The 21,439-nt window shown below is 43.3% G+C and overlaps 1 protein-coding gene across 1 annotated transcript in view; it reads left to right on the forward strand.

Annotated features, from left to right (window-relative positions):
- The window catches only part of LOC308512645 (A disintegrin and metallopeptidase domain 3-like), a gene marked incomplete at both ends in the record, with an annotated part of 75,913 nt that overhangs the window by 34,650 nt on the left and 19,824 nt on the right, over nucleotides 1-21,439 (forward strand). The window contains one exon of the mRNA XM_081082246.1: nucleotides 4,656-4,721. Coding sequence (XP_080938372.1) covers nucleotides 4,656-4,721 — 66 coding nt within the window. The remainder of the gene's footprint in view (nucleotides 1-4,655; nucleotides 4,722-21,439) is intronic.

The raw sequence follows: 21,439 nt of genomic DNA on the forward strand, positions 1-21,439 counted from the left end.
TCGATCAGGCTGGCAGGCAGAAGCGGTTAGGGGCAATCAGGCAGTCAGTCAGGTGAGCAGTTGGGTGCCAGCAGTCCTTGATTGTGAGAGGGATGCCAGGCCTAATCCGGCAGTCGGACATCCTCCGAGGGGTCCCAGATTGGAGAGGGTGCAGGCTGGTCTGAGGAAAACCCGCTCAATGCACGATTTTCATGCACCAGGCCTCTAGTCTTATAAACGTGGATTTATAAATTTATAAATTCTCTTTTAAATAAAAAATGATCTAACCATTCATGTTTCTTTGAAATTCTTTTTTTGCTCTTCAGAGGACAATGCATTCGTTCACTTATTAAATTACTAGTGCCCTGGTGCATGGATTCTAAACATTGAAAGGAAATTAATTACAAGGTGGTCAGCAAGGTGGGACTGGGTGAAACCAGCTGGACATGCCCTGGAGCCAACCTACCTTGGTCCCTCCCTAGCCGGCCACACCTGGGGTGGTACCACGGATCGAAGGGCATCTTTGGAGTGAGTGGGGTATCTCTGGCAGGTGGGATCCCTCTGCCTGGCCTGCGTGGATTGGGCCAAAACGGCCTCTCCAACATCCTCAAGAGTCCTGGATTGTGAGATTGTGGTTCTCGGGTGACACACTCCAGAATCAGGCTCCCTCTTCTCTGGTTCTAGGGTGCGTCACCCAAGAACCACCTCTGCCAAGTCACAGCAGCTCAGCAGCTCCTGTGTTGAGTGTCTGCACCCTGGTGGTAAATGCGCGTCATATGCACCAACCAACCAGCCAGTGAGAAAGTCGCTTAGCCTTTTATATATATAGATTTTACGTGTCTTATTTTAAGTAATATTCATTAACATTGATTAACATATTATATATATGTAAAAATTGCCACTTAATTCTTGTTAAAATGCAGCATGATCAAATGACTTTAGGAAAAAATCTGGCACTTTTTTTTTCCACAAGGAAACACAGACATGAAAATTTATTGCAGTCACTTAACACATTGGTGTTAATATTATTTCCCAACAGAAAAGAAAAACACATCTGGACTGTCTCCAGTTTTCCCTCACAGAAAAACCATAATCTACAGTTATCAGAAACTAGTTGGTAAATTAAAATATTGTAACAACTTCCTAGAATCTTCTTTTTCATGATACTCATTAGAGCATCATCTCCATGTCAAAGGATTCACTCTGGGGCTGCTTAAACCTGGTTGAATGACCTCACCATCTTGTGAAGAACCTCCTGGGCCTCCTGGTTGTGTTGCTATGCTCTTCCAGGGTGAGGGGGGACAGGGTGTGAGGACTCCTGTGGCATTCAGTCTGGGGGAAGGGGAAAAGGAGGGGCCTGCAGTCTGTCCCTTACAGAGGGAGCACAGTGGCCAGAGACCCAGGGTGCCAGCAGCAGGGGACCATAGGGTCAGCACATTGTGAGCCTCCAGAGGGCAAGGCATGGAGGGGCTCTCAGCCTTCACATGCTGAATCTGCTATCTCCACTGCTCCACCACCTCAGCCTCACCTTTGGCAGGGCATAGAAGGAGGGGACCCCACCTGCTAGGGGCCCCAGCCTGTTGGGAGGCCCAGCCTGCTGGGAGCAGTGGCTACACCAGGCTGCTCAACTCATGCCCTGCTCCAGCAATCTGGCTCTTTCCTACCACTTTGCACCCCCACAATTGCTGTATGACTCAGGAATTCCATTTCTAAATACCAAAAAAAAAGGAAAGAAAAAAATTGCACAAAGACCTGTACATTAATATTTATAGAAGCTTTTTTTATAAAAGCTGAAATGGCTACAAATGATCAACAGGTAAATGTACAAGTAAGTTGCAATGGATATTTTCAACGGCACACTACTTAGGAAGATACTAATGAATTACTAATAATCACAAGATGGATGAATCCAGAATGAAAGAAACCAGATAGAAATGAGTACATGCCATATGATTCCATGAATATGAAATTCTAGAATAGATCATTGTAACCTATGTTGAAAAACAAACAGCAGATCATTAGTTTCCTTGAGTTGTGTGGCTATTGACTTGGAAGAGGGTAATGACAACATTCTTGGTCTTACTTATGGAAATGGTTACATGGCTGTATATATTAATACCAACAATGTAACTATATACTTAAAATGGATGAATTTTACAGGGTTTAAGCCACAATGAAGTCAATATAAATACCTAAAAGTATAAAAATGATGAGAGGCAATGTTTGGGGGAAAGTTGATGGGACTTTGTTAGCTTGAAGGTTGGAGCAGGATTTTGGAGGAAGGTTTTGGGAGAAAGGAAATATGGCTTCTCCCTCGTTGCAGCAACAATTTTTTTGAATATTCTAATTATAAAAAATATAAAGTAAAAGCTTCTGATCGGTGCCTAAAATATTTGTTTGGAATCTCACCTGCTTATTTACTTAATCGGCATGCATTCTCTTATTTTCCTATTATCTGTATTTTTATGTGTCAACAAGAGGCCTGGTGCATGAAATTGTGCACTGGGGGGGGGGGGTTGTCCCTCAGCCCAGCCTGCACACCTCTCGCAGTCCGGGACCCCTCAGGTGATGACTGTCTGCAGGCTTAGACCCGACAGTTGGAAATCCCTCTCACAGACAGGAACCCCTCGCTCCTTACTGCCTGCCTGCTTGCTGATCCTTACCACTGCTGAGAAATTTGGATTCCTTCCTCTGTGGTCATACAACTGTCACACACCAGGCAGTCACTCAGAAATAAGTTGGCATCAATCAACTTATGGAATTCTCCCTTCTCTCCATTCTTCTGAGCCGCACTCCAGGTGTTGACTGCGGCATTCTCTTGGTCATTACTTTTTTTCCAAAACGTTACAAAGTTTATCCTATACTAATAAAAGGCAAACATGCAAATTGACCATACTTTCACTATACCTTAAGCCATGCCCATTAGCCAATCAGAGTGACTATATGCAAATTAACCCAACCAAGATGGCGGCCAGCAGCCATGGAGCTGGAGCGAGCAGGAGGCTTGCTTGCTCCAGTGATGGAGGAAGGCAAGGTTCCCCGCCTGTAGCGGCCCAGCTCTAAGCTCCACTGAAAGCAACAAAGTTTCAATTATAGAAGGTAAACAAACCCCAGATACTTGCTTTCAGCCAGCAGTGGCCACGGAGCTGGAGTGAGCAGGAGTGGGTTGTCCCTGGTGATGGAGGAAGTCAAACTTTCCTCAGGCCTCCGCCAAAGGCAACAAAGTTTCAATTATAGAAGGTAAACAAATCCCAGAATAAAAAAGAAAAAGAAAAAAAGGAGAGGCTGGGAGCTTACATCTCCAGGGTGCTTGGCCATCCTGAAAATGGCCCTCAGCCCCTCACCCAGACTTTCCAGGCACCCCAGTGGGGACCCCGCACCCTAAAGGGGGTGTGGCCAGTCTGAAAACAGCCATCATCCCCTCACCCAGGCTGGCCAAACCTCCATGGGGTGAGGGTCCCCACTGGGGTGGACATCCTCCGAGGGGTCCCACACTGCAAGGGGGCATAGGCCAGGCTGAGGGACCCCCCCGAGTGCACAAATTTTTGTGCACTGGGCCTCTAGTATGAACATAACATACAGAGATGCAGCTTCCTTTGTAGAAACAGGGAAGGAAGGGTGGTTAAGTAAGGCACAGAGAGTTGCAGCAAGCACCAGCTGTGGGGAGGGCCAAAGAGGAAAGGGAGAGGAGGTTGGCCCTGGGGCTGAGGCCCTAGAGACATTGCTCGGAAAGTAGGAATCTTCTCTGAGTGCCACATTCTGAAGCTGTACTAATTGGTCAAGCTGAGGCAGAGGTGAGTGGCCATATCAGCCATTTTTGGTGTTGTTTACCCTTTCCCACCCCAGCTCTTTTGTAAAACCTAGAGCCCTGTATTTGAAAGGTCCCATCCAGAGCAGAGGCCCTGGAAGGGTATGAGAGGAAGTGAGCAGGGTAAGTTTGAAAGCAGATATGCCTGTGTTCTGAGGATGGCTGGAGACAGTGGTGAGAGGTAGCAGGGGAAGGGCTCTCATACATACCCTTCAGGCCACAGGTGAAGGAGGCCAGGGGAGTAGGATAGGGATGGGGCAACATGGCCCCAGCCTCTTAGGTATCCATGTCTGTCCTCTGCGGTGTAAATGGAGGAAAGGGTTGCCTCTGAGGAGGGGCCAGGTCAGGCCAGGTGACCATCTTGAGTTCTGGCTGAGGTGATGGTCCTCACCTTGAGATGCCATCTAACTGGTGATGGCAGAGGGCTCAGTGCCTCTTCGCTTCTTGAAGAACATGTAGTCAGTGAGGAATGTGGCTTCCAGCAGTACAGCCTTCACTCTCACGTCCAGATCCAGCGGGAACTGCAGGCCAAAGTCATCTGCATCCGTGAGGGCTTCTTGGAGCAGCCCTTCCCCCAGATCAGAGGCTGAGGGCCAGGAGGAGGGAGGAAGAGGTCTGCCTTTCAGCCTCTTGCCAGTCACCGCTCGCCAGTCACCGCTGCCACTGATTGATCAGCTCCAGCTCCCTCAGCTCCCTAGCCTCGCATTCGGTTGACCTTTGGTTGTTTTGGATGTTATGGATCCTGGGTTTTTATATATGAGGATATTTATTTATCTATATCTCTGTGTGAACATATATAATGCACATAGTTATAAACCATATAAGAATTTAAAAATGTTTTATTTATCTCATGTCCTCTGTTTCACAGAAAAAATCAGATATTGCACTATTAACAAGAACTCTGAAAATACAAATCATAATGGAAAAAGCCTTGGTATGCTTTATTGATACATTTCATCATATCTTTGTTTTGTGTTTAAATTCAAAAGGAATAAGAAACATCCTTTCTTTGCAGTGCAGATATAATTTAAAGTGTTCAAAATGTGTATTTCAATACAGCAGGGCATAAATATATGTCAATTGCCTCTTCATTGAAATGTGCAGACCAGTATTTATGGTATTGATATCTAAATCAGTATGCAATTCCTGTAACAATGTGTAACTTTGTATGTGTGGGAGGCTTCTACTACACTATAATACATTGGATTATAACTAACAGCAGTTATTTCCAATCCACCCCAAATTGTGGTGGTGGTGAAATTTTCTTTCTTAAATTGATTTCCATTTTAAAACAAGTATTTCTTTTATTACTCAATTGGTGATTTCTGTTATTGAGTATTTTCTTTCATAAGATTATTTTATGCTTTTTTATAAATACTTGTGATGCCTGGTGGAAGTTATATATATATATATAATTAATAATGGGAAGAATTATTCATTGTAATGTTCATGTAGTTATGGGAATTCTTAACAAAGCCATATAGATTTGAAGTTAAAAATTCTACTTTTTCATCAGTCTCTCAATGACTGCCATAATGTTCTATTTTTTTTTTCTTTTTAGGTTCTTTATTGTTTGAAGTATTACATATGAATCCCCCCCCCCCATTTTCCTCTCCCCACTCATTCCCACCACCCCTCTGCAAATGCCCTCACCCCACCTACTGACTGTCCATGGATTATACTTATATGCATGCATACAAGTCCTTTGGTTAATCTCCCGCCCACTTCTTGTCCCTTCCCTCAGAGGTTGGATGGTTTGTTTAATGCTTCTATATCTCTGGATCTATTTTAGTTCATCAGTTTATCTTGTTCACTATATTCCACATATGCGTTAGATCTTGTTATATTTATTTATCTTTCTCCTAGGGGCTTATTTAGCTTAGCATAATGCTCTCCAGTCCCATCCATGCTGTTGCAATGGTAGGAGTTCCTTCTTTATTACAGCAGCATAGTATTCTGTTGTGTAGATGTACCACAGTTTTTAATCCACTCATCTGGTGATGGGCACTTAGGCTGTTCCCAAATCTTAGCTATTGTAAGTTGTGCTGCTATGAACATAGGAGTGCATATGTCCTTTCTGATTGGTGTTTCTCCTATTTGGGATTATATTCCTAGATGTGGGAATACTGGGTCAAATGAGAGATATATTTTTAATTTTTTGAGGAAATTCCATACTGTTTTCCACCGTGGCTACACCAATTTACATACCCACCAGCAGTGCACAAGTGTTCTTTATGCTCCACATCCTAGCCAGGAATTGTCGTTTGTTGATTTGTTGATGATAGTTATTCGGACTGCTGTGAGATGGTCATTCGGACAGCAGTGAGGTTGTCCTTTTGATTTACATCTCTAGGATGATTATTGACTTTGAGCATCTATACTAATAAAAGGGTAATATGCTAATTAGACCAGATGTCACCCAGATGACCTTCCAGATGTCCTTCCTGACAAAGCCAGGCCGGGTGAAGCTGCCCGCCTACAGTCCCAGGTGCCAGCAGCTCTAGCTGCGTCCTGGGCGAAGCCGAAGCTGCCCGCCTGAGGTCCCAGGCGCCAGTGGCTATGGCTGTGGTCGGGAAAAGGAGAAGCCACCCATCTGCCCACGGTCCCAGGTGCCAGTGGCTGTGGCCAGCCCAGGCAAATCTGGCCCGGGTCCCCGGTGCCTTGGGCCGGCCAAAGGGAGGGAAGCCTGGGTCCCGGGTGCTTCAGGCCGTCTGGATGAGGGAATCCTGGGTCATGGGTGTGGGGTGATCAGGCCAGCAGGGAAGCAGGGTCAATTAGGCAGGCAGGCAGAGGTGGTTAGGGTCGATTAGGCATGCAGGCAGAGGGGTTAGGTGCAATCAGGCAGGCAGGCATGTGAGCAGTTAAGGAGCCATCAGTCCTGGATTGTGAGAGGGAAGTCCGACTGTCTGTTTAGGCCCGATCCCAGGACATATCCCGAGGGGTTCTGGATTGGAGAGGGTGCAGGCCGGGCTGAGCCCACCCCACACTGTGTATGAACTTTGTGCAATGGGCCACTAGTGTTTTCATATGTCTCTTGGCTTTCTATGTCCTCTTTTTTTTTTTTTAAATATATTTTATTTATTTTTTATAGAGAGGAAGGGAGAGAGATAGTTAGAAACATCGATGAGAGAGAAACATCAATCAGCCGCTTCCTGCACACTTCCCACTGGGGATGTGCCCACAACCAAGGTACATGCCCTTGACCAGAATCGAACCTGGGACCTTTCAGTCTGCAGGCCGACACTCTATCCACTGAGCCAAACCAGCCACGGCTCAAAGGTAGTTTATGCTACCACTTTGGCCTCCCAACCAAGCCCTTTTTTTGTGTGTTTCCCCTTCTTCCCTTTGAAATGTGTGTCCTCTGGTAATTTTTTTTATCTCTCTATATATAAATGGCTAAGTGTCTGACTGTCCAACTGGTAGCTATGACACGCACTGACCAACAGGGGGCAGACACTCAATGCAGGAGATGCCATGATGCACACTGGCCATTTAAAATTAAACAGCACCATGAACCTGGTGCCAACAAACCAACACTCAGCTTCTCTAAAGTGGGACTCAGGTCCCCACCCCCACCCCCAAGCAACACCCCACCAAATTGCAGCCACTGCTACTAAGACCCCATGTTGCCAAATGCAGCCCACAGCCCAGCCCAGCCCAGAAATGGTGGCTGGATTCTACCGAGTCTCCTATCTACCTACACCAGGACTTCTGTGAGGATCAAATGAGATGAGGCACCAGAAAATGCTTCACAAACATTTGGTTAAAGTGTAAAATGTTTGCACCTGGCTATAAAGCAAGTTGGGTTCCTGGGCTGAAGAAACTCCAAGGAGGCTATTTGCTGGGAGAGAAAGCCAGGCGTTGCTATATGACATCATTACCCAGAGCCCACAACCACTATTTCCTGACTGTGCTGTGTTCTGGGTGCCGGGAGCCGGTCCAACCTTGCTGTTTCAAGAGACCTGGCATATATGGCATACTGTTCTTAATATATTTGCTCACCTTCTTCTCTATCTCCTCTTTTGTAAGGGTCCTTTGCCCATTTTTGGATGGATTGTTTATCTTCCTTTTGTTAAGTTGTATGAATTCCCTATAAATTTTGGAGAGAGATTAAACCCTTATCGAATATAACATTGACAATATGATCTCCAATGAAGTGAGCTTTCTTGTTGTTTTCTTGATGGTTTATTTTGATGTACAGAAGCTTTTTGTTTTAATGTAGTCCCATGTGTTTATTTTCTCCATAGTTTCCAATGTCCTAGGAGCTGTATCACTAAAAATATTTCTACAACATATGTCTGCTATTTTGCTGCCTATGGATTCTTCTAAGATTTTTATGGTTTCTTGTCTTACATTTAAGTCCTTTACACATTTTGAGTTTATTTTTGTGAATGGTGATCTAGTTTCATTTTTTTTGCATGTATCTGTCCAATTTTCTCAACACCATTTATTGAAGAGACTGTATAGTCTCCATCATATGCTCTTGTGTCCTTTGTCAAATATTAATTGAGCATAATGGCTTGGGTCAATCTCTGAGTTCTCTCTTCTGTTCCATTTGTCTATATGCCTGTACTTGTGCCAGTACCAGGCAGTTTTGAGAACTGTGGCTTTTTAATAGAACATGATATCTGGTATTGTGAGCCCTCCAAATTTGTTCTTCTTTCTCAGGATAGCTGCAGCTATTTGGGGTCTTTTTATATTCCATATAATTTTTTTGGAGCATTTGTTCTAGATCTGTGAAATATGCCATTGGTATTTTAATGGGGATTGAATTGAATCTATAGATTGCTTTGGGTAGTATGGACATTTTAATGATGTTGATTGTACTGATTCATGAGCATGGTATATTCTTCCATTTGTCTATGTCTTCTTCTATCTCTTTTTTCAGTGTCTTATAATTTTCTGAATACAGATCTTTTACCTTTTTAGTTAAGTTTATTACTAGGTATCTTAATTTTTTTTTTTAATGATAAATGAGGTTGTGTTTGTAGTTTCCCTTTCTGTGCTTCATTGTTAGTGTATAAAAAAGCGATAGATTTCTGAATGTTAATTTTATATCTTCCTACATTGCCAAATTCATTTATTAAGTCTAATAGTTATTTATGGTGTTTTTGTGGTTTTCTATGTACAATATCATGTCATCTGCAAATAATGATAATTTTACTTATTCTTTTCTAATTTTGATGCCTTTTATTCCTTCTTTTTTAAAAATATATATTTTTATTGACTTCATAGAGGAAAGGAAAGGGAGAGAGAGATAGAACATCAATGATGGGAATCATTGATCGGCTACCTCCTGCACTCCCCTACTGGGAATCAAGCTTGCAACCCAGGCATGTGTCCTTGACCAGAGTCAAACCCAGGATCCTTCAGCCTACAGACCAACACTCTATCCACTGAGCCAAACCTACTAGGGCTATTCCTTCTTCTTGTCTGATTGCTATGGCTAGCACTTCCAGTACTATATTGAACAGATGTGGCAAAAGTGGACATCCCTGTCTTGTTCCTGTTCTTAGGGGAAATTGTTTTAGTTTTTGCCCATTGAGTGTGATGTTGGCCATAGGTTTGTCATGTAAGGCTTTTATTGTGTTGAGGTATGATTCCTCTATTCCCACTTTTCTGAGAGTTTTATTAAGAAAGGGTGTTGGATTTTTGTCAAATGCTTTTTCTACATCAGTTGATATGATTATGTGATTTTTGTCTTCAATTTGTTTATGTGATGTATCACCTTTATTGATTTTCAGATATTGTAACAGCCTTTCATTACCAGAATAAATCTCACATGGTCGTGGTGTATAATTTTTCTAATGTAATGCTGGATACAATTTGCTAAAATTTTGTTGAGGATGTTAGCATCTATGTTCATTGGAGATATTATCCTATAATTCTCTTTATTTGTAGTGTCTTTATCTGATTTTGGGATTAGGGTAATGCTGGCTTCATAAAAAGAGCTTGGAAGTGTTTCTTCCTCTTGATTTTTTTTGGAATAGTCTGAGGAGGATAGGTTTTAGTTCTTCTTTGAATGTTTGGTAAAACTCTCCTGTGAAGCCATCCAGACTAGGGCTTTTGTTTGCTGGAAGTTTTTTTTTTTCATGACTGCTTCAATTTCTTCAGTAGGTATATGCCTATTTAGGTTTTTTGATGTTTCCTGATTGAGTTTTGAAATATTGTATTTTTCTAGAAATATGTCCATTTTGTATAGGTTGTCCATTTTGTTGGTGTAGAGTTGTTTGTAGAATTTTTTTTTTACAATCCTTTGTATGTCTGTGGGGTCAGTTGTTACTTCACCTCTTTCATTTCTGATTTTGTTAATTTGGGTCCTCTCTCTTTGTTTCTTGGTGAGCCTGGATATAGGTTCATCAATCTTTTTTATCCTTTCAAAGAATCAGCCCTTGGTTTCATTGATCTTTTGTATTGTTTTGGTTTTTTTTTGGTCTCTATGTCATTTATTTCTGCTATAATCTTTATTATTTCCTTCCTTCTGCTGGGCCTGTTGCTCTCTTTCTAATTCTTTAAGTTGCAGGGTTAGATAATTTATTACCAGTTTTACTTGTTTTTTATGGTAGGCCTGTAGAGCTATGAACTGCCTACTCAAGGCTGCTTTCACTTGTCCCATAGATTTTGGATTATTGTGTTTTCATTGTGATTTGTTTCTGGAATGCTTTTATTTCTTCTTTGATTTCTTTGGTAATCCAGTCATTAATTAATAGCATGCTATTTAGCCTCCATGTGCTTGATTTTTTAAAATTGTGTTTATTTTAGTTGATTTCTAATTTTGTGCCATTGTGATCTCAGAAGATGCTTGTTATGATTGCTACCTTCTTGAATTTGAAGAGACTTAGCCTGTGTCCCAATATGTGGTCTGTCTTTGAAAATGTCCCATATGCATCTGAGAAGAATGTGTAATCTGTTGCTTAGGGATGAAATGTTCTGAAAATGTCAATTAATTCCATCTGATGTAGTGAGTCATATAACATTGTTGTTTCTTTGATGATTTTTTGTTTAGGGATTTATCCTGTGGTGTCAATGGGGTATTAAAGTCCCCTACTATGATTGTATTGCTGTTGGTCTCTCCCTTGATATCTTCCAGAAGCTTTTTTAAATGTATTTGTGTGCTTCTGTATTGGATGCATATACAGTGGGGCCTTGACTTATGAGTGTCCAGACTAACGAGTTTTTTGAGATACCAGCTGTCTCTCGACTGATTTTTTGCATAGAGTTTTTAGAGTAATTTGAGTTAACGAGTTCCTATTTTTCTTACTTTTGGGAATTGTATTTTTGTCTCCCCATTTTTTGCTGTAATGTTTTAATTGTTTCTATTTCTTGGGTCCAACTGCTTTGCTACTCAGTTTCTTTTGTGGGTGGTGCTATGTAGTTGGTGATTTTTGGGACTCAGTGGTGCAGTCTCTCAGATCTCCTGAGCTTTGTGATGTAGTGGATCCCCCTACTTGAGCTATTTGTGTTCTCTTGATGTGGTTGGGTCTTGAATGTTAGTTTCTCATTTGTGCATAAAGTCTCATCATGAATTGTCTGGCAATGTGACTCATCCCTGTCCTTGTTATACAAGTTGTTGTGGATGTGATAATGACTCCAGCTCTTATAGAAAGGGTTGCCTGATGTCTCACTGGTATGTGCTCACTATGATATCCTGGAGTCCACAGCCTGGGATGAAAGGGACTTGGGGCCTGAACCTCAGGTACTGTGACTTTGGCCAGTGTTCTGTGAGTCTTGCTGGGGTAGCGTCGCTCTCCACTCCTACAATTGTCCTGGATCCTGTGACGGTGGGAGGCAGCTGTAGTCTGCGGTTTTGTCAGTGGGACTCTGACCAGAGTGATTTCCCTCTGTTAATCACGAGGGTGTCCAGAAGCCGGAAGCTGGGGATGTGGGAATCTCAGAGTCTGTGGCTGAAACAGCATGACCTTGTCCAGGGAGTCGAGTCCTCAGTAACTCACCAAGTTGTCCAGAAGCAGGCAGCAGGAGTGGGAAGTCGCAGATCCTGCTGAGGGAGCCATGCGCCCTTGGTTGGAGAGGCACGTGCCCAGTGGCAGCTCACAGAGGGGCTCAGCCTCCCCAGTTACCTGAGGTGGACACTCTTGGTGCACTCTTGGTGCCATGGTTGTTGTAGGATCACTGGGAGGAATTGACCTCCAGGCCAATTGGCTGTGAGAATCAGCTGTGTCTGAAGTGGGAGAACTTCTGTGCTGAAGACACCATTCTGGGGCAAGACTTGCTTCATTGGGGCTTTGGTACTCACTGAGTCAGCTCCCTGAGTGTGTCCCTTATGGATCTGAGGAGTTGCAATCTGGATGGTCCCCCTCTGACCACTGGGTACAGTGGCTCCTGGATCTAAGGAGGTGTTAATTCAGCCTCTGCCTGAGGCCACACAGCAGGAGCCACGAAGAGGCTCAGCTGTGAAGCAATGCAAGCCGCTGCGGGGCCTTGGGCCGTCTCTTGGAAGTTCCGGGTCTGCCTGGCTGGGCTGCAGTTAGGTACATTCACATGCAAAAGCCTCTGCCGCAGCCTGGGTGGGACGGGGTCTCAGGGTGTCAAAGGGCGGAGAAAGCAGCTATGGCTGATTCTCTGCCTGGTGTTGCGCATCTCAGTGACCCGATAATTGCTGCAAGCACCTCTGAGGGAAAGCCGCCCTCAAGTTCGCCCGCTGCCCGACAGTCCAGCTTCTCCCTGTATGAGTCCTGGGTCCCCAGAGACTTCCCGGAACCGGAGTTCAGAGCAGTCGGGAGCTTGTGATTCAAAAAAAACAGCCACGTCCTCAGGTGCCACCCCCTTTCCACGCGCACGAGCTGCCGTACCTCTGCACTTCACCTCAGCAGTTCCTCTGGCTCTCAGCGTGCTTTTCTTTCCTTCTAGTTGTAGAATTTACACTCAGCCAGGCTTCCTGTTGTTCTGGATGATGTCTGCTCTGTCCTTTGCGGTATTTTTCAATTGTTGTGGGAGGCGACAATTTCCCGGTGTTTATCTATGCCTCCATCTTAGTTTCCCTTCTTTAACAAATTATTTGAAAGTATTTTGAAACTTTCAAAGAAGTTTTAAGAATTAGAATGATACAAAGAACACAACTATATTCTCTTTACCTAGATTTATAAATATTGTATCTTATTATTACTTGTGCTTTCTTCATTTGAAAGTTAGTTGTAAATTGTATCATGGAGCTTTTCTTTTCTAGTGTGAATTTATGTAGAAGAAGATTATTAGCTTATATAACCACAATCAAGTTATCCATCTAAGGAAAAATAAAATTGTCAAAATAACTTTTATCAAGTCTAATATAACTTTACTGCATTGTGGTGGATAATATAATATATGTGCTACTATGTTTTATATCCAGAGAACTATTTTTTGGCCTAATATGAGTCAAGAGATATAAACCTTTCATGTATATTTGAAAAATATACGTATTCCATTGGTGAATATAAGCTTTTATATATGTACTAGGGGCCCGGTGCACGAAATTCGTGCACTGGGTGTGTATGTGGGGGGGAGAGTGTCCCTCAGCCCAGCCTGCCCCCTCTCACATACTGGGAGCCCTCAGGGGTTGACCCCCATCACCCTCCAATCGCCTGATCAGCCCCTTGCCCAGGCCTGACGCCTCCACCAGAGGTGTCAGGCTTGGACAGGGGACCCCCATCTCCCCCCGATCACTGGCTCTGGCCCCCGCCCAGGCCTGAGGCCTCTGGCCCAGGAATCATGCCTGGGCAGGGGACCCCCATCTCCCTCTGATCGCTTGCTCCACCCCCTGCCCAAGCCTGACGCCTCTGACCCAGGCTTCAGGCCTGGGCAAGGGGACCATCATATCCCCCCAATCCCCGGCTCCGCCCCCCACCCAGGCCTGATGCCTCCGCCAGAGGAGTTGACCCTCATCACCCTCCGATCACCAATCACCGGATCGGCCCCTTGACCAGGCCTGAGGCCTCCGGCAGAAGTGTCAGGCCTGGGCAGGGGACCCCCAGCTCCCCGCGGTTGCAGGCTCCGCCCCTGCCCAGGCCTAACGCCTCTGGCCTAGGTGTCCGGCCCAGGCAGCGGGGACCTGCAGTGGCAGCGGGGGGCGCTGCGATCGTGGGCTCCGCTTTAGGCCCAGGCAAGGGACCCCTAGCTCCTGGGACTTCCAGCTTCGACCGTGCCCAGCTCCCATCGCTGGCTCCACCCCTACTTCCTGCTATCACTGGCCAGGGCGGCAAAGGCGCCTGATTCTCTGATCATGGCTGGGGGGCAGGACAAAGGCGGCCCCAGGGCCGCCTTTGCCCTGCCCCCCAGCTCTTAGCTCCCCCCTGGGTTTCCGATCACTGTCAGTGGCAGGGGGCTTCTTCCTGCTTTCCCTTTCGCCTCCCTGCATTGTGCCTACATATGCAAATTAGCCGCCATCTTGTTGGCAGTTAACTGCCAATCTTAGTTGACAGTTAACTGCCAATCTTAGTTGGCAGTTAATTAGCATATAGCCCTGATTAGCCAATGAAAACGGTATCGCCATACGCCAATTACCATTTTTCTCTTTTATTAGTGTAGATATTATTTCAAAACTTTGCTTGAGTTTTCCAATTATAGTTAATTGCTGGGGCTTACCAGCAGACACTGAGCGAAGGATGAATGATTGCTCTGACACATGTTTCTGTGAAAGAGAGGGTTAATGGACTGCTTGGCTATAGGAACCAAACAGCCCCATTCGCCTGTCTCCTCAGGCTTTTATTGTAACAACACCTTGAACTAAAATTAACTATTAGATACTATCAGTAGGGTAAGCATCCTGAGAAGACATATGCGTAGTGTCCTCTAAGCAAGGACGTTTTGAAGTCTAAATATAAAGATTCCAAGAAAACACCCGGGACTCAGACTTGTTTGGAAAAGTCAAGGCAGGGTCTGCTGCCTTCGGCAAGGTCCCCTAGAAGCCTCCGACCTTCTGGAGATTCCTCTTTACACACTTTCCAAACAAGTTCTGTGCTTCCCCACAGTTAACCTACAATTTAACCTATTTTCCACCATGTTCTGTGCTCTGCTGCCTGCTGCCAACACCCACCATGCTCCGTGTGTGGCCCCTGGTGGTCAGTGCATGTCATAGCGACAGGTTGTTTGGTTGTTCGGTTGTTCCACTGTTCGGTCTATTTACATATTAGGGTTTTATATATATATAGATTATGGACTGTATTTCTGCTGGTGTACAACATAGTGATTAGTCATTTATGTAACTTGCTAAGCAATCCCCTCAATAAGTCTATTATCCATGTGAACCATACATAATTATTACAATACTAGGGGCCCAGTGCATGAATTCATGCACCTTGAAAGGAACTATGAGCCACGAGGCTGTGGTGGGCACAGGGACATCCTCCGTGCCCCTGCCCAACCCCTCCTGCCATGGCTTCTGGTCCCCTGTCTGCCTGCAGCCCTGCTCCAGCTGCCACCACTTTCATGCGCTGACGGTGCAGGCCCTACTTGCACCTGCTGACTGCATGGAGTGATTGGGGCCAGTGCTGTCAGGAGGCGTGAATGGTGGCTGCTGCCCCAATTGCCCATTAAGAGCAAGGAGAGGTGGAGAAGTCCTCCTTGGGGCCAGCAGCTGCCACTCACAACCGCTGATGGTGCCGAGTGATTGGGACCAGCACTGGGCACCAGCAGCGGGTACAAGCGGCGGCTCCGGTACCAGCTGTGGGTGCGAGCAGGGCCAGCACCAGCAGTGTTGTGAGTGATGGCTCCGGCTCCAGCAGCGGGTGTGAGTGAGGCTGGCGCGGGCATGAGTGCCAAGTGGGACTGCGGCATGCGGGAGCAAAGAATTTTCAGTAACCACCAGAGGCTTGCCCCAATGACAGTGACCAGCGCCCTGCTGTGGTCTGGTGTCCCCGCTCACCTGCTCCACCATCCCGCTGCAGCCAATGCCCACCATGTTCCGTGCTCTGCTGCCTGCTGCTGACACCTGCCATGATCTGCATGTGGCCCCTGGTGGTCAGCGCACGTCATAGCAACTGCTTGTTCGGTTGTTCTGCTGTTTGGTTTATTTGCATATTAGGGTTATATATATATAGGTTATGGACTGTATTTCCTATGTCAACCAATGGTGGTTGGTGCCTATTCAACACCAACCAGAATCCCCAATTTGGGGTGTGGTGAAGATGAAAACTTTATTCAGAGCCAAAGAGGTCAATGGTGATAGAGCACAGCTGTAAAAACAGCACAGTGTGAGGCAGGCCTGGGCTAGACAGCTCTGCTCTGCTCCTTGCCAGTCTGCATTGCACTGCACTGGCCTGCTCCCCTGGGCTTTGATATGCTCCGTTCTGTGCCTGTCTGCTCTGGCCTGCTCTGGTCAATTGCAGCAAGGGACCTTATGTTTTTTAGCTCAGCCAGGTAAACACAGTCTTCAGTGTTTGGTTGAAAGGGAAAGTGTGCTCCAGGATCCAGAGGGCAGCTGGCTTATGTAGACAGAAATACATGCTCGTTGTTTCCCGATTATCTCATTCTAGACTCCAATTCCTTGCAGTTTGGCCCAAAAGGCATTGTTCTGATTAGTCGGAATAGAGCTGCTCTGGTTTGTCAGAGTTACACAGCTCTGACTGAATGGGGAAAGCCTCAGTCCTACCTGTTGAAAGAGGATTCCAGGGACTCCTTTATAAGGACTGGCTCAGATGGCAGAATCACAGTGCATGCTAGTGATGAAGTGCAGGCTTCTCTCTGAAGTGCAGTTTGCATGAGAGGCTCCTGTGTAGAAGTGGATGCTACCCTAATTTTTTAATAATATGAGCCCTGTAGCCACCATGAGCCCTTTTTAGTAGGTGTCTTCTTTCTCAAGATTCACAGCTATGCAATACAAATTGACAGGTGATTGTTTTTTTTAAACTGGCAAATTGTACATCTTAATCCTAATTCCCATTTTATGCATTCTCCCTTCCCTTCCAACTGTCAACAATCAATTTGTTCTCTGTATCTAGGAGTTTGTTTTGGTTTTGTTGTTTGTTTGTGTATGTATGTATGTATGTATATTACGCATGTAAGTGAAATCATGGAATTTTATTTAAATTATTCACTAATTTTTTTCTTTCTTTATTATTTTTTAATTAAAAATTTCACTTTTTACATTATTGCAGCTGTTCCCCTCTGCAACCCCCCTTTACCTGCCTCCTTCTCCCTTGGTCAATAACAAACTATTGTCTCTGTCCATGCAGTATGCATATGTATTTTTTGGCTAATCCCTTCACCTTCTTTATTCATAGCCACCCCCGCCCCTTGGGCATCTGCTAGTCTCTCTTATACTCTCTAGGTCCATCCATGCTGCAGCAAATGGCAAGATTTTCATTTTTTTATGGCTGAGTAATATTCCATAGCATATATAACACAACCTTAACCATTCGTCTATCAGTGGACACATAGGTTGCTTCCATATTCTGGTTTTGTAAATAATGTTGAATTGAACATAGCTTTTCAAATTATAGTACTGTTTTGGATTTATTTGGACAAATATACCTAGAATTGGAATTGATGGCTCATATGGTAGTTCTAGTTTTTTTTTTTCCAATTAATTTATTGGGGTAACATTGGTTAATAAAATTATATAGGTTTCAAGTGTGCAATTCTATGACAAATTATCTGTATATTGCATTGTGTGCCAGCCACCTGAAGCCAAATCATTTTATCACTATACATTTGACCCCGTTTACTCTATACCCCCTTTCCTGTGGTAACAACTATACTGTTGTTCCTGTATATGAATTTTTATTTGTTTGCTTTTTTAATTTTTTTGAGGAACTCTGAAATTGTTTTCCATAGTGACTGTTGATCTATTGATGATAGTCATTCTGACAGGTGTGAGTTAATATCTCACTATAGTTTTAATTTGCATCTCTCTGATGATTAGTGACATATCTTTTCATGTGCCTGTTGACCTTCTGTATGTCTTCTTTGAAGAAGTCCTGTGCCCATTTTTAAGTCAGGCTTTTGTTTGTTTGTTTGTTTGTTCATTTGTTTTTGATGTTATAAGTTGTACGAATTTCTTATATAGTTAAGATATTGACCCTTTCTCAGATATATCATTGGAAAATGTCCTCTTACATTTTGAAGGTTGATTTTCATTCTTCGAGGGCTTTATTGCTGTGCAAAGCTCTTTAGTTTGATGAAGACCCATTTGTTTATTTATTTTTTTGTTTCCTTTGCTTGAGGGGATATTTCCAAAATTATATTACTCAGAGTGAAGTCAAATAGTTTACTGCCTATGTTTTCTTCTAGGAGTTTTAGGTTTGGGGTCTAAAATTTCAGTCTTTATCCATTCTGAGTTTATCCTTGTACCTTTTTGCAATAAGGAAATGATATAGTTTCATTGTTTTCATGTGTCTGTCCATTATTTCGAGATCATTTATTGAAGATACTGTCTTTATCCCATTGTATATTCTTGCCTCAGTTGTCATACATTAATTAGCCATATAGGTGTGAATTTGTTTCTGGGCTCTCTGTTAAGGTCCACTGATCTATGTGTCATGGAGTACCATGCTGCTTTTATTACAATAGCTGCATAGTATAGTTTAATATCAGGTAACCTGATATTTCCAACTTTGTTCTTTCTTAAGATTACTTTGGCTATTAAGGGTCTTTTTGGTTCCATATATATTTTGGGATTATTCTAGTTCTGTAAAAATGCCATTGGTATTTTGGTAGGAATCTCATTAGATTTTTAGATGCAGTGGGTGGTATGCATATTTTAAGATATCAATTCTTTCTATGCATGAACAGGATATATCCTTCCATTTATCCATATCTTCTTCAATTTCTTTCTTTAATGACATAGTTTTCCAAGTACAGTTGTTTCAACTTCTTGGTAAAATTTAATCCCAAGGTACTTTATTCTTTTAGATTTATTTGTAAATGGGATTGTTCTATTTTTCTTATTTCTCTTTCTATTAGTTTGTTATTGGTGTATAAAAATACAAATGATTTCTGAATAATCAATATTGTACTTTGCTACTTTACTGAATTCATTTATTAGTTTTAAACATTTTTGGGTGATTATTTGGGGTTCTCGCTCTATAGTATCATTACATCTGCAAATAACAGTTTCACTTCTTCCATTCCAATTTGGATGCCCTTTATTTATCTTTCTTGTCTGCCGTGGCTATGTCTTCCAATACTATATCTACACTAATAAAAGCCGAGGTGGCCCTCGTGCCCTCTTACGACACCCTCACATCATCACAAGATGGCCTCCTCATGTCATCACAAGATGGCCTCCTCATGTCATCACAAGATGGCCACCACAATATGGCCACCACAATATGGCCACCACAATATGGCCGCCACAATATGGCCACCACAATATGGCCACCACAATATGGCCACCACAATATAGCCACAACAATATGGCCGCCACAAGATCGCCGCCACAAGATGTACGGCAGCTGAGGGCAGTTGGGGGTAACTAGGCCAGCAGGGAAGGGCAGTTGGGGGCAATCGGACCAGCAGGGGAGGGCATGAATTCCATGCACTGGGCTTCTAGTTTATAATAAAAACTGTCAGAAAAGTGGGGATAGACTAAAAAGACCTCATCATAATAAAGGCCATATCTGACAAACAACTAATATGCTCAACCATGGAAAGCTGAAAGTTGTTTCTTTAAGATCAGTAACAAGACAAAGTTGTCCACTTTCACCCATTTTATTCAACACCAGATGCCCGGTGCACAAAATTTGTGCATAAGGGTGGTGCCCCTCAGCCTGGCCTGTACTCTCTTCAATCCGGGACCCTTCAGGGGATGTCTGACTGCCGGTTTAGGCCCTATCCCTCTTGCAATCTGGACTGCTGAGTCCTAACGCTCACCTGCCTGCCTGCCTGATTGCCCCTAACCCCTCTACCGGCTTGCCTGATTGCCCCTAACTGCCCTCCCCTGCTCTGGCTGATCGCCCCTAACTGCCCTCCCCTGCCAGCCTGATCGCCCCTTACTGATACCCCTTGCTGGCCTGATTGCCCCTAACTGCTCCCCCCTGCTGGCCTGATCGCCCCTAACCACCTCTGCCTTGGCCCCCGCCACCATGGCTTTGTCCTGAAGGAAGGCAGGGTGACCAGAAGATATCAGGTCAACCCAGTCTAACTAGCATATTACCCTTTTATTAGTATAGATGGATGTTGGATTTTGTCCAATGCTTTTCCTTCATTTATTGATATGATGAGAATTTTTTCCTTCATTTTACTTATATGGTGTATCACATTAATTGAACTAGCCTTGCATCCCATGAAAAAATCCCACTTGATCATGGTATATGACCTTTTTAATGTAGCACTGAACTCATTTTGCTAATATTTTGTTGAGGAATTTTACATTGATCTTCTTCAGAGACAGTGACCTGCATTTTTATTATTTTTTGTTACGTCTTTGGTTTTGTTATTAGGTTAATGCTGGCATAGTAAAATGAGTTTGGGAGCCTTCTTCCCTCCTCATTTTTTTGGAATATTTGAGAAGACTAGGTATTCATTATTTAATGTTTGGTGAATTCACCTGTGAAGCCACCTGGTCCAAGTCTTTTGTTTGTTGATAGTTTTTCTTGCTGCTTTGATTTCATTAGCAGTTTTTTTTTGTTGTTGTTGTTTTCAGATTTTCTGTTTTTTCCCGATTCAGACTTGGAAGATTGTATTTTCCCAGGAATTTGTCTGTTTCTTCCAGGTAGTCCACTTTGTGGCATATAATTGATCATACTATTTTTATATAATCTTTTGCATTTATGTGGTACCAGTTTTCACTTCTCTTTCATTTCCAATATTTTTTATTTGAAACTTCTCTTTTTTGTGATGATTTTGAGTAAATGTCCATCAAATTTGTTTATCTTTTCAAAGATCCTGATCTTGGTTCCATTAATCTTTCCTATTGTTTTTGTTCAGACTATACTTTGTTTATTTTCACTGTGATCTTTATTATTTTCTTCATTTTACTGACTTTGGTTTTTGTTTGTTCTTTTTCTACTTTCTTGAGGTGTAGTTATAGTGTTTACTTGCGATTATGCTTGCTTTGTGAGTTATGCCTCTCTTGCTATAAATTTTCCTCCTAGCACTACTTTGGCTGTGTGCCATAGATTATGGATGATTGTGTTTTCATTTATCTCAAGGTATCTTTTTAATTTTTTATATTATTGTTAATTCCTTTCTTGTCCAGTAGCATGATATTTATTCTTTATGTGCTTTTTATTTTTCACTTTTCTTCTGGTAAGTTATTTTTTGTTTCATAGATTTGTGATTGGAGAAGATGCTTGATGTGATTTAAATCTTTACAGTTTTTTTTATATCCACACCAGATGATAAGATCTTACTGATTTTTGGGAGAGAGAGAAAGAGGGACAGAGAGAGAAAGAGAGAGAGAGAGAGAGAGAGAGAGAGAGAGAGAGAGAGAGAGAGAGAGAGAGAGATCCATGTAAGAGAGAAATATTGGGCAGTTGCCTCTTATATGCATTCTGACCAGGGATCAAACCTACAATATGTGCATGTGCACTGATCAGGATATGAATCCCAAACCCTTTGGTGTACAGGACAACATTCCTATCAACTGAAAGACACATTTCAGGGCTAGTCTTCTCAAATTTATTGAGACTTATTTCTGGCCTAACATGTGGTTTCTCCTACTAAATTATGCATGTCCACATTAGGCAAAATGCCCTGCAGTTGGTCAAAATGTCCTGA

The sequence above is a fragment of the Myotis nattereri genome (genome assembly GCF_964212035.1).
Source record: "Myotis nattereri genome assembly, chromosome: 2".
Classification (NCBI taxonomy): domain Eukaryota; kingdom Metazoa; phylum Chordata; class Mammalia; order Chiroptera; family Vespertilionidae; genus Myotis; species Myotis nattereri.